Source organism: Molossus molossus, unplaced genomic scaffold, assembly GCF_014108415.1.
Source record: "Molossus molossus isolate mMolMol1 unplaced genomic scaffold, mMolMol1.p scaffold_m16_p_1, whole genome shotgun sequence".
NCBI classification, from domain to species: domain Eukaryota; kingdom Metazoa; phylum Chordata; class Mammalia; order Chiroptera; family Molossidae; genus Molossus; species Molossus molossus.
In genome coordinates, this window is record NW_023425344.1 from 95,746,777 (window position 1) to 95,759,611 (window position 12,835).

At 43.7% G+C, this 12,835-nt stretch overlaps 1 protein-coding gene across 3 annotated transcripts in view; it reads right to left on the minus strand.

Moving 5' to 3' along the window:
- Window positions 1-909: 909 nt before the first annotated feature.
- Window positions 910-12,835, minus strand: part of PRKCQ (protein kinase C theta) — a 133,700-nt gene continuing 121,774 nt past the window's right edge. For all 3 annotated transcript variants that reach the window (XM_036256624.1, XM_036256616.1, XM_036256608.1), the window contains 3 exons: window positions 11,145-11,333; window positions 2,974-3,102; window positions 910-2,195 (listed from right to left, as the gene is read on the minus strand). In XM_036256624.1, coding sequence (XP_036112517.1) covers window positions 2,040-2,195; window positions 2,974-3,102; window positions 11,145-11,333 — 474 coding nt within the window. In that variant the 3' untranslated portion in view covers window positions 910-2,039. The remainder of the gene's footprint in view (window positions 2,196-2,973; window positions 3,103-11,144; window positions 11,334-12,835) is intronic.

The following is a 12,835-nucleotide window of genomic DNA, read 5'->3' on the forward strand; positions in this document are numbered from 1 at the left end:
AAAATGGAGGGAGAGACTTAAGATGGGGAGACTGATCCATGGCATGATTAGCATGAAAGAAAGTAGAGATGAGTATGTATTTTGGAGACATTACAGAAGCAAAATCATAATGATTTCATTAAAACAAACAAACCAACAAACCAAACAAGAACGGGGAGAGTCACCTACTCAATGATGACGCTGAGGTTCTGAGCCTGGATGACTCGGCCTATGATGGTGCCATTAACAGAAACAGGAAATACATGAGAGATAACGATTGTAAGAACAGAGAATAGTTAATGGAGCCTGTTTGAAACCCGGCAGGAAGGTCAGAGCTGGAGATATGGATTTGAGATGAATTGGATTGAGTGAGCCTTAAGACAGGAGGTGGAAGGAGAGAACCAAGAGAAGGGGAGGGAGCATGGGAAGTGATTTGGGGCAGGAGGAGGAGAAAGGGCCTTCCAAGGAGGTAAACAAAGGTGGTGGGGGTGAAAGAGGAAGGTGCTGTGTCAGACTGTCTGAGGTGCTGAGGCCGAAGAGAGGGTCTTTTCTGGTATAAAAAGCTATGGAAAGGTAGATAAGGCCCCAGAACACGCCACAAGGAAAAGTGAAGGCAAATAGTGGAGGGGGCATTGGAAGTGATTTGGGGCAAGAAGGCGATCCTTCCAGAAAGCAGGGGCAGGAGAGAGAGGTTGGAGAGCAGAGCTGAATTCACTATGGGAGAAGTAGAAGCAAGTGTTTGCCACCCCTTCAAGAAATCTTGTGGTGAAGGAAAAGAGGAGAGAATACTAATGATTTAAGGGTTATCTGAGTTTCTCACCCACTTTGGGATTTTTTTATTTTATTCCCCAAATTTAAAACTAACTCAGTGCTAGTTACATTTTGATAATAATAAGCACAGCAGAAACAAGTTTTTGGGGGACAAGTAGGGAATTACACTATTAACAGGCATCTTTCTTTCTTTCTTTTATTCCATGTTTACATATCCACCTCTTTGTCATTAAGTCACAACATTTTATCAAAATATACAAACAGCACAGATATTTAAAAATGTATACTAGAATTCTAATTAAACAAGATTTGACTGCTACAATTAGCATGCATGGGTCTTTTATCTTGAGTGATGCCTAAAGGGAGACTTACGAGTCATCAATTCATCAGTAACAGTATAAGGGACTGTTTTTTTGTTTTTGTTTTTCTCATAGAAGAATTATACACTTCATTTCTTTCCTTGTTACAATAAATGTGAGGGTGGTAATGAGTGACTGCTACTGTACTGCAGTCAACTGAGAATGGATGGATGGATGGAAAGATTTTATTGGCAGGAGTACCACGATTCTATCTTTTTTGGACTCTAAATTTAATATCTATGTTGACAAGATTACCAGAGTAGGTGTTCTATTAAAACCTTTCATATCAGTAACAGGGGTTCTTCCCACTTTTCATTTTCCTCCTTCCTGTAAATTTCATGGCTAATCAGAATGAATGGATTTGTAAATCTCAAGTTACAAGCTATGTTTATTGTGAAGGATTCCCATCAAAACCTATTCAGGGCTTCCTCCCTACCATTCACACTTCCATAGGTGGACAGGGAACAAAACGGTTAGTGGTTACTTGTCTGAAGCTGAACGAAACCCATCACTACACCAGGCAACATGCTGTTTCAGTCTTGGGATGTTTGTTCTCAGTTTGCTCCTCAAGTCATCAAGTATTTCATTGCTCTGCAGTTGGTGCACAAGTGAAGAACCATCATTTAGAGCGGAATTGTTTTCAAATCTTTCACAGTGTGAAGAACCATCTTTCAAGTAAATAACTATAGTTAGTGATGACCTAACTTTAAGAGCGGCTGTGAAAGATGATGAGAGAAACCAAAGGCGTTGTCATTAGTGAAGTCGAGTTGGTTTCTGCTACAGGTACAAGGTCGGTGAGGAGCTGAAAGGCCTCAGCCTTTATCGTTGAGTGTTTCTTTTCTTTCCCAAGTTGAAAAGGAACCTAAGGAGTATCACTTGAACCAGTTCACAGAGAGAAGGCAAATCTCTTCGTATGTTTGGAGGGGGGATTCAGGATATCAGCATCTCCATCCCCGGGTTAATGAAGGAAAAGTTTCTGAACATGTTCTGGTCCATACTGTTGATCAGTGCTCTGTCGGCGAATGACAGCCGGGGTTTCTCATTTAAGAATTCCTTGTCGAAATTGCTGCAGTCGTATGGTGATTTCTTGATCAGAGTTTAGGGAGGTGGGGGGAAGAGGAGGAAAAAAAGTCAACGAGTTAATTAATTATCTTTACTTTTGTTATCAAGGCTATAATCTGTGTATGACAGTGTTGGTGTTTGCAGATAAACTAGACTGAAGTACTACAGGTGATCATATGTGGTTTTTGTTGAGCATCTCTAAGATTCTGACTTACCAGTTTATCAATAGTATAATTAAATTCATATACAGGAATGACACAGTAAACATTCAAATAGGATCTAATGTTTCTAGCTAGTAGTTTACATGAAACAGAGTTGGACGCCTTTGAAAAGTGGTGAGCCCAAGTTTGACCTCGGTCCTTTCCATCTACAGGGAACAGTGGGTAGGTGGCAGGGTGGGGGGGTGGTGGAAGGTAGGAGCAGAAGGAAGGAGTTTTGCAGATTATATATTCCTGTTCATTTATCAACATTATTCACTGTCGTTGGTTCTCCTACCCACTTTAGTTTTATTTTTAAACATCTTGGACTGTCTTCTAAGACAACACAGACTGGTATAAGCTCTCCTTGAGCCACTTGGTCTGTTTGGTGCCCATGACAAAGACAGAGAGAATGTAGAAACAAACACTTATTCACAAATTCTGTTCAATATGATTTATAATTCAGTTTCTAAGATTATCAAAAGTCATATAGGAGCATATCTGAGAGTAAGGCCCCTCCATCCCCAAAGGGACAGGCAGACAGCTTGGGAGGAGGAGGGGAATGGCTGGAACTGGCTGGTTTGGGTCCCTGGGTGTCTCCTTACCACTTTAGGCCTGAACGGTGGGTCAATCTCCTTTCTTTCAAGTTCTTCCCAATTGATCTCCCGAAACAAAGGGTGCTGGCGGATGTCTCCCCGCACTCCCAGCCTCTTTTCGGGTTCCCTCACAAAGAGCTGAAAAGGAAAGCAAGGGAGCAGTTACTTCTCCAGGGATGAGCCAATCAGCCAAATGCAAATGGAGGTTGCATTTCTTAGCGAGTCCTATGCATCTGACTCCACAAGGAGGACAGCCTGGCTTTTTTGCCACTTGCTTTTTTATCCTTATTTTTTTACTTACCATTGTCGACTGTTGACTCGTCAACTGGGGGTAACATTCTCCCCCAAACAAGCCTTCTGAATATTCTGTAGTCTGAGATTTTGCTTCCTTACTCCCCAGAAATGCTATTTTTTGAGTTGTATAGACCTGGTTTGCAATCAGCTTTACCCTGTGTTACCTACAGGACCTCTGGCAAGTTACAGGTGAGTAAGTTCCCTCACCTGTAAAGTGAGCAAAATGTCCTCACAGGGCTGTTCTGAGGGTTAAATGAAATACACACACACACACACTCACAAACGTGTACACCCATTCCAGGACTGTAAAACCCAACAACATAGAGTAAGTGATCATTTTTTTTTTTTATTGTTTGGCTGATTGCCCATTAATTGAGTTTGATTTCTTATAAAGCTGTCTTCTTGAGATTATAGCCTTGCTATATGGGTATAAGGTAAATGAGTCCCTAGTAAACTAGGCAGCTTTGGAGAAGGCAACTGATTATGGAGAATCACTCTTGAATCCTGCAAATCTTCTGGATGGATAATCATTCGAATCATCTCTCATCATCTCTGACTAGTTACATGGATATTTTCCTCTCCTGTCTTCCCTCCTGTTACTTTCCCCCATGAGGTCCAAACAAACATTGGCCAGGACAGGAAAGAAACCTGGAAACTCTTCAAACTTAAACAAAACATGTCAAGGGCATTAAGGAACAGGAGAGTCCAAACTTGATACTAGAAAAGTCACAGGTCCCCTGAGTGTCTGGAACAGTCATCCTCTCTCTTACATCAGCGAGGTGTTTATTTACAAAGTCACTGCTGGTTGGAGGGTGTCACAGGGCTGTGGGTCTTAAACAGAACCCATGGCAAAATGCAGTATTTTCCATGAGGGTCTCGCACAACTTGACCTCTACTCACACCTGAATTGCAGGGATCTCTTTGCTTTTGCCTCTTATAAGAATAGGCAGTCTGTGTTTTTAAAACACAGCTTTACTTATGTTACCTTACTACTTGAAAATCTTTAAAGGCTCTACTCTACCAAAAAATATAAAAATAAAAGTAAACCACATGCTATAACAAAGTGATTTCTCTCTCTCTTTTTTTAGAAGTCTCAGTGAAACACGCCTGCATCTACCCCAGTGTATGAAGTGGGCAGTCCTAACTTCCTCTCCCCCAGCCACGTGGTGGCCGCTGAGGCCTCAGTAGAAACTTGGAGGTCCGAAGCATCTCATTAGAAAACGGTGCAGTGGAAATAACAGGAGACTGTCATCTAAGAGCTCACTACCCACATGGCCTCGGGCAAGTTTTCTGAGTCTCAGTTTCCTTACCTGTAAAATGCAGGGTGAGGCAAGGTGATCTACACTCCTGAGTCCTAATGTCCTCTGAGTCCCCCAGGCAGGCATTCCAGGCTCTCTGTAGCCAGATGCCCACACACGTCCTTCGATTCCCATTGTAACCCTCTCTGCTGTCCAGATATGTCTACTCATGGAATGTGCCATCTGCCTTTCCTACCTCCGTCCTTTGCCAATGACATTTCCATCTTGGAAGAAGATGCCTCTCCCCCACGTTCTGCTCTCATTTCCTTTTCCTCATCTTTAAATCCTGATCCACCTTTCAGGGTTCAGTTTATACCCCCTCTTCTTTGTGAAGCTTTCTTTGATCACCTCGATTCCCAGTGAGCTCTCCCTCCTTTTCAAGTCACGTCCATTGCCATGTGGTTGATGAGAGTCAGGCTTTGTGCTAGATGCCTTAGCTATATCATTCTGATTTTAAAAACATTCTAAAAGCAGATATTATTATGTCAGTTGAGGAAACTGAGGCTCACATTAGCTAAATAACTTGCTCAAGATCACAGGACCAACCAGTGATAGAGTCTAAAGTATAAACAGCCCCTTCCTACTTCTAGTATCGCATAGTCTTCCTCTGTACTCAACAGAATGTCTCCCCTCCATTAGAGAATTAGCTATATACACACATACACACACATACACACACATGCACACACACACAAATATATATGACTATCTTTCTTACTAGAGTGTGAACTCTGGAGGGGAGACACCATTTATGTTTCTATTTCTTACAGAGTTTAGCACAAAGTAGTAGATGGTCAATAAATGCTTGTTGAATAGTGAGTAAGCTTGTCTTTCTGCTTTATTTATTTGCAGACTACGTGTCTTCAGTCCTCACCTCGGTTAGCCTCTTGTTTTCAGCTACAGAACAGCATGTAGAAGAGGCACAAAGTTCATGGTAAAACATTTTTCTGTAGACTCAAAACACCAGTGTGAGTCACCAGACAGAAAAGCAGATTGATTTTTTAGAAGCACAGGGAATAAATGACTTGCTCTATGTCTCTTCCCTTGAAATGATCATAATAAATGATTGACCTTCCTTTCTTAAGGACATTTTGATGAAACAAGATTAGAGAGACGATGTAAGTGCCTCAAGAACAGGCCAGAAACCAGCTCATGTTGTCATAATTAAATGCTTCAGTGAATTAAGTAAGAAGTAACTGCCGGAGGCCAAGTGTGTACCATACTAGGTTTTCCATTAGCTTTTTCTAGTAACATGTGGCATCTGTACCAAGAGGATCATGACAAAGAACGTCTGAGCCTCTTATATGTATCTGAAATAGAACAAATATTTTAAAAGATAAAATGTATAATGAGAATGTAATATGATCTCCAAGTTTAAGACTCAAAATTCTTTCTAGTTTTGCATACAAGAGTAAATAATTATCTTTTCTGCTCTGTAGCAAATCCCCCCCCCCCATCCTGAAGATGATGGTGACCTCACAGGAGGTCATTGGGTCTGTGAAAGGGAATTTACACTGAGGGAACAAATGTTCAAGTAGAAATACTGGCTTTTGTTCATAAAAGCTGTCAAAAGGGTGGTTTACAATGATAGGAAATAGCATACTGCTTACATAAATGGCCAGGATGTAGCAAGAGTTTGTTTAAATTTATTCAACTATCTAGGCAAGAAAGCAGTGCTGGGCGGCCAAGGATGCTCCCCTCCCCCCATGCTTAGCACCTGTCGCTGGACTCTTCTCCCCCTTTTCATCCACTCCTCAGATGTATCTTTCTACAAAAGGGAGCGGCATTTCTGTTTGAGATCATTAGTTTTCCATCATTTTCCAAACAAACGGACAGGACATCCTGGATGAATCCATGGAGAAGAAAGGGGCATGTCTTTGGCAAGAGTCAAGTGTACCGCAGTGTCCAGATGCAGGTCTTGATGGAGCACAGCCTCTCCTGACATGAAGTTGTTCAGTGCGCTCCATGCGCCTGTGCACTATGAGGGCTGCAGGGGACAGAGCCTGGCGTGGACTCGGCCGCTAACAGGTGCGGTAAATGTGCAGTATTCAGCTTTTCCAGAAGACCCTTTGTTCTGGGGTTTCACAACATTAGGTATCATTCCACAGAGGAAGTTTCCCAGAAATATTACCTTTGATTCTTGCAAAAAAGGAGCTCAAGGATGTGGGGGTTGTTACAGAGAAAATGAGGAGCACAGATGAAACTAGAAGTCGGTCTTAGGGTCAGGAAATTGCACAGTGGAAACTAATTTTTATCAGCCTAGTTGCTAAAATATACACCTTCCTCACAGAGCAAGGACACATGGGAAAAATAAGCCCAAACTCTTCCATGTGGATTTAAAACCTCTTGCACCAGCGAGCCGTTTTTCTTCCCTTGTTTGTTCTTCATTGTCTTGATTTCTGCTGTTTATTTTCTACTCTAGTAGCAAATCTTTTTCTTGCTACTGAAACTCTGCAGAAGATTAAAAAAAATTCTTTTTTGGTATTTGCTGGCATTTAGCCTTAGATTTTGTTTCTAAAATTTTTATTTTGACGTAATTATAGTGTCTTAGTATGTTTGGGCTGCTATAACAAAACATCATAGACTGGGTGGCTTAAACAACAGACATTTATTTCTCACAGTTCTGGAGGCTGGAAGGTCAAGGTCAAGGCACCAGCACAGCCAGTCTCTGGTGAGGGCTCTCTTCTCGGCTTGTAGATGGCCACCTTCTTGCTGTGTGATCATATAGCCTTTCCTTGGTGCATGCACTTGGAGGGAGAGATCTCTTTTCCTCCTTTTATGAGGACAATAATGCCATCATGGAGGTCCAAACCCCATTACACCATCAATACTTAATTACCTGCCAAATCTGTAACCATCATAATGAGGGATTAGGACTTCAACCTATGAGTTGTGTGGAAACACATTCAGTCTATACATGTAGATTCACAGGATGTTAAAATACAGTACAGAGATATCTCTGTGTACCCTTCACTTAGTTACCCCTAATGCTTACATCTTACATGATTATAGCACAATATCATGACCAGAAACTGGCATTGGGACAACATGGTACAGTACGTCTAGTTTTATGTCATATTCTTGCATGGGTAGACCTGGGTAACCACCACAACACAGAAGATACAGAGGTGTGCCGTCACCACAAAGATCGCCCTTGGGATATCCCCTTATAGTCAATCCCCTGCCCCGACTCTCCCCAACGCCCAGCAACACGAGTCTGATTCCCATCTCTACAATGTTGTCCTTTCAAGAATGTTACATACATGGACTCATACAGTAGGCCACCTTTTGAGATTGGCTTTTTTCACTTAGCACATTGCCCTTGAGCTCCATCCAAGCTGTTTTGTATATCAGTAGTTCATTCCTTTTCATTGCTGAGTAATAGTCTACACACATGACTTTTCGTCTTTCTCCTCCAAATGGAAGTAAGCCTTTCCTCCTCCCCCGTCTTTCCCTCCTTGGAAACTAATGCACCTTTCCAAGGACTTAACTTCTGCTTAACTTCACTGGCCCCAGTTATCCTTCTGGGATAACTCCCTGCTGGGAGCTCTAGCCGATCCCAAGGTGGAGCTGGGTTTGGGAAGCACCGCTGTTCAGCTTTATGCAACATCGACAGGTGAAGGCGCGTATACCCGGAGCTCCAGGGTGTGCAGACAGCGTACAGGCTTTTCCCTCAGTTCCCTTTTCTGGTGGGTGTTGTTGGCTCAGGCCTTCCCAGTGAGGCCCTCATGCTGTGGATTAAACTGTGTCTGCTCAAAATTCATACGTGGAAGCCCTAACCACCAGTGGGAGTGTACTTGGAGTAAGGAAGTAATCGAAGTGAAATGAGGTCATAAGGGTGGGGCTACTCCAACAGGATTCGCGTCCTTGTCAGAGGAGACAGCGGAGAGAGCTCCATGTCAGGGGGCGGCGGGAAGGCGGCCTGGGAGCCGGGAAGAAAGCCTTCGCTAGAAACCAACCCTCTGTACCTTGGCTTTGGATTTGCAGCCCGAACTGTGAGTAAATAATCTGTTGTTGTTTAAACTGCCCAGCTGATGGCATTTTGTTACATCAGCCAAGCTAACATACCTCCTGTTAAGTCCTTCAAAAAGCTCACTGTAAAATAAATGTGGCAACTGTAATAACGTTTGAACTTGTCTTTTTGTAAAGAAAATTGTTTCGATTATAATCCTGCTCTTACTTTTACTATCTTTTTAAAAATTTTTTAAATTGGTTAATTTTGAAATCAGCTTTCATTTTCTACGTATTTTGTTTAGTCATTAAAAGTGAATTTAATCGGTCGTTGGGGGAGCTTTCTAAGTTGATTGCTGTTTGGATCACAGTCAGAAAAAGTGAAAGGTGAACTGAACAGGCTCAGACTTTAAACACCACGAGCCCTGGGCGGAGTGGGGGTGCGGTATTCTACAGGGGCTTCGGCAGCACTTCAGACCCCACATCTTGGTTCCTCACGGGGAGCCCTGGAGTGGCCTCAACATTCCAAATACCGGAGACAAGCTGTCAGCTGTGTGAGAGGTAGAAGTGTTTGCCCTTTATATTTAATCCCAGCAGTTCCTCGAGGAGGAAGAAAGTAGACTAGTTAAAAAAGATGGGCGTGGTAATCTTTGTAAGTTTACTTTTTTTTTTTTTTTTTTAATCCTCACCCGAGGACATTTTTCCATCTTTTGTTCAGGTAGAGTGGGAGGGAGAGAGAGGAACAGAGAGAGAGAGAGAAACATCGACGTGAAAGGAACACATCGAGTGGCTGCCACCCGCACAACCGACCAGGGCCAGGGACAAACTGCAACTGAGGTACGCGCCCTTAGTGGGAACCGAACCCGGGTCTCTCAGGACCGCAGGCCGACGTTCTAACCCAGGGCTGTAAGTTTACATTTAAAATGCACTGATGGCTTCTGATGGTGAACAAAAGATCAACGTTTCCCTTTTCAGTATAGGAAGAGCAAGGCTAAGCATCATCTCCCTAAATGATTGTTTAAAAACAGTCAGCTGAGATCTGAGATGCCAGAAATCAGAGCACCTGATTCTTGGTCCACTCCTTTCAGACTTGGTAGCCTCACGCCGGAAGGTCTCTCTGACCCCGGCAGTTGCTGGAATGCCTCAGTAAATGCAGGTGGTGATTATTATTATTATTTTTTGATATTTTGTTCAGATAGAGTGGGAGGGAGAGAGAGAGAAACATCAATGTGAAAGGGACACATTGAGTGGTTGCCACCCACACGACCCAACCGGGGCCGGGGACAAACTGCAACCGAGGTACGTGCCCTTAGCGGGAACCAAACCCGGGTCTCTCCAGACCGCAGGCCAACGCTCGAACCGCTGAGCCAAACCGGCCAGGGCAGGTGGTGATTATTACAACTAGTTAGTCATGCACTGTAGATGGAATCTTGCATCCTCAGAAAGGGTAAACTGGGACTTTGCTTGAAGTCCGAATCTGTAGTGATGGCTTTCAGGTGCTGCTTCTGCTGGCCCGTTGGTTTGCCCTGGGAGATCCTAGTTCATGGCTCGTGGTTCTCAGAGCCACGTTCACATTTGTGGCACCGTACACTGATTGCCAGTAGATCCTGGGTTATCACGGGTGGGGATCGGACTCCTGTGTTCATGGTGGATACTGAAGATTGCTGCTGAGATGGTGACAGCCCGCACCCTTCGAGTTTGAGGGTGAAAAATGCACCCATATTTCCGATGGACACAGGCAGGGGATGTGTCAGGGAGCTGGTCTGCCTAAGAGACTCTGCTCAGCAGGCATCAAACAGTGACCCAGTGGGACGGAGTGCTGCTGAGTTAGGTTAGTACAGGAGCTGGGCTGGGGAATGCCCGTCTCTCGAGGGCTTCAGCCAAAAATGTCCCCAGTGATAGAGATCGCCAAAAACCCTACTAGAATGCATCACCAAAGTCTTTGCTTCAAAGAGCACGAAGCCATCCAGCCACATAAGAACAGTTCTTTCTCCTCATCCCTCCAGCCTCTCCCTGCTTCTAAGCTGGTATCATGTGCAACAGAAGCTCCAGACCTGGAGAGGAAGGTGTGTGCTGCTAGCCATGGGCAGAGGAGAGGGAGCAGATGTCTTTGCTTGAGAGGTAATAGTGACGGGATCACTTATGTCTTGGACAGAAGAGTTTAATTTGTCAATTGAGGTGGTGTTTTACAACTTAAGAGGGGCAAGTGGTTTGTCTTTTACCTAAGAATGAACAGAAGAGTCATGCGTCCTGTTCAAGCTTTCAACCAGGAGCAGGGGAAGATGAACTGGACTGAACAGATTCAATAGGTGCTACAGGGAAACAAAAAGTTGGGCTTTGAAGCCACAAATTGTGCTTGTTCCGTGGACTAATTGCATCTCAAAGTGAGGGCATCCAAGAGTCACGACAGGGTCCAGGACATTCCTTTTATAAATTACGCACAAAAAGGTTTACTGCTATCTAATATCAGCCCATCACGTTGGTGCCTCAGTCCAGACAGAGATGGTGAGCATTCCGTCGAAATTCGGTTCAACACCATTGTTTACCATGTATAAATTCCAGTTTAGAACTGAATGGGAATACTGATCAGAAAAGCTAATACCAACCTGATGAAGTCTTCTTGACTTCATTTCTTACCTTCACTAAAAGGTCCTTAGCCTCTTTCTCAAGCCATCGGGGGTAAAAGGGGTTGTCCATGCGGATGGAGTGGAAGAGCTCCTCTTCGTCTTGCCCGTGGAAAGGTGACTGACCGATCAGCATTTCGTAGAGGAGAACGCCAAAGGACCACCAGTCAACAGAATGGTTGTATTTCTGACCCAGCAAGATCTGTGTGACCAAGAGGCAGAGATGTCATGAGTAAAAGCGAGGCTGGTGAGTGAACACCTTACATGGCTTTTTCAAGGCCACTCAACAGAGACTTGACGGTGATGACAGTAGTATGTGGTTTAAACAAAGACCACACGAAAAACGGAATCTTTTGAGATGCTCATAATTGGATACGAATGCTAAAACTGAGCAAACATTTTTGAATTTCAATTTCTACCTCTCCTCTGGCCTTAAGCAAAACAACTGAACTGTGCGTACTGTTAGCCTTCATTTCCCATCTGTGGTCTGAGGGCGTGGGCAGTAGATCCAGACCTAAGACAGCTGGTGTCCACCCCTGCTCTCCCGTGCCTCTGAGGTGCGATCGAGACCAAACCCATGTGTTTTTATTTATTTTTTTAATCCTCACCTGAGGATATTTTTCCATTAATTTTCAGAGAGAGTGGAAGGGAGTGTTAGAGGGAGAGAGAGAGAAACATTGATGTGAGAGAGACACACGGAATTGGTTGCCTCCCGCATGGCCCCAACCAGGGCCTGGGATTGAATCGCAGCTGAGGTATGTGCCCTTGACCGGAATGGAATCCGCGACTCTTTGGTTTGCGGCTGTCGCTCTAATTGCTGAGCCAAACCAGCCAGGGCCAAACCCATGTGTTTTACTTCTGCTGTCCTGAGTCTTTGCATAAAGTTTCTGTAGGTAATCAATCATCCAGAGAGGTCGTCTGGACAAACCCAGTCCTTAAATCCTAAGGAGTCATGGTTTGCAACTAAGAGAATCAAATTTTGTGACTATGCCAAGAGACAAACTAGGGTACCAACCTATACAAAGATTGGATCTGTAGAGCTAAGTACACCTTGGTAATGATGCTTTGAGTAGAACTGGTCTGGTCTGTTCTTAAGGGAAGTGGATTTAAAGTCTGGAACCCCACCTAATCAAAAAAGAGATTGCGACCCTTTCACCAATCCACTTTCTTGCAGACAAGGGTTTGTCTAGGGCCTTTCAGCAACATCCTATTTAATGTTGGAACATAGAGAGTACATGTGTCACCCTGCTCAAAGCTTTTATCTCAACAAACCATGCTGTAACCTTCTCTAAAACGGTGCATAGGGTCCATCAATGGCTGAACAGAAAACTGTAGTGTGGTCTGTATATACAGGAGAATAGTATTCAGCCTTGAAAAGTCTGACACATGATACAACATGGGTGAACCTTGAGAACCCTGTGCTAAATGAAATAAGCTAGTCACAAAAAAGACAAATATTGCATGATTCCACTGACACGACGCACTTAGAGCAGTCAACTTCGTAGAGACAGAAAATGAAACGATGATTTCTAGGGGCTGGGGGAAATGGGAAATTGTTGTTTCCTGGGTATAGATTTTCAGTTGTGCAAGATGAAAACGTTTCAGAGATTAGCTGCACAACCATCTAAATGTACTTAACACTACTGATTGTATTCTTACAAATGGTTAAGCTGGTATACTTTACGGTATGTGTATTTTACCACA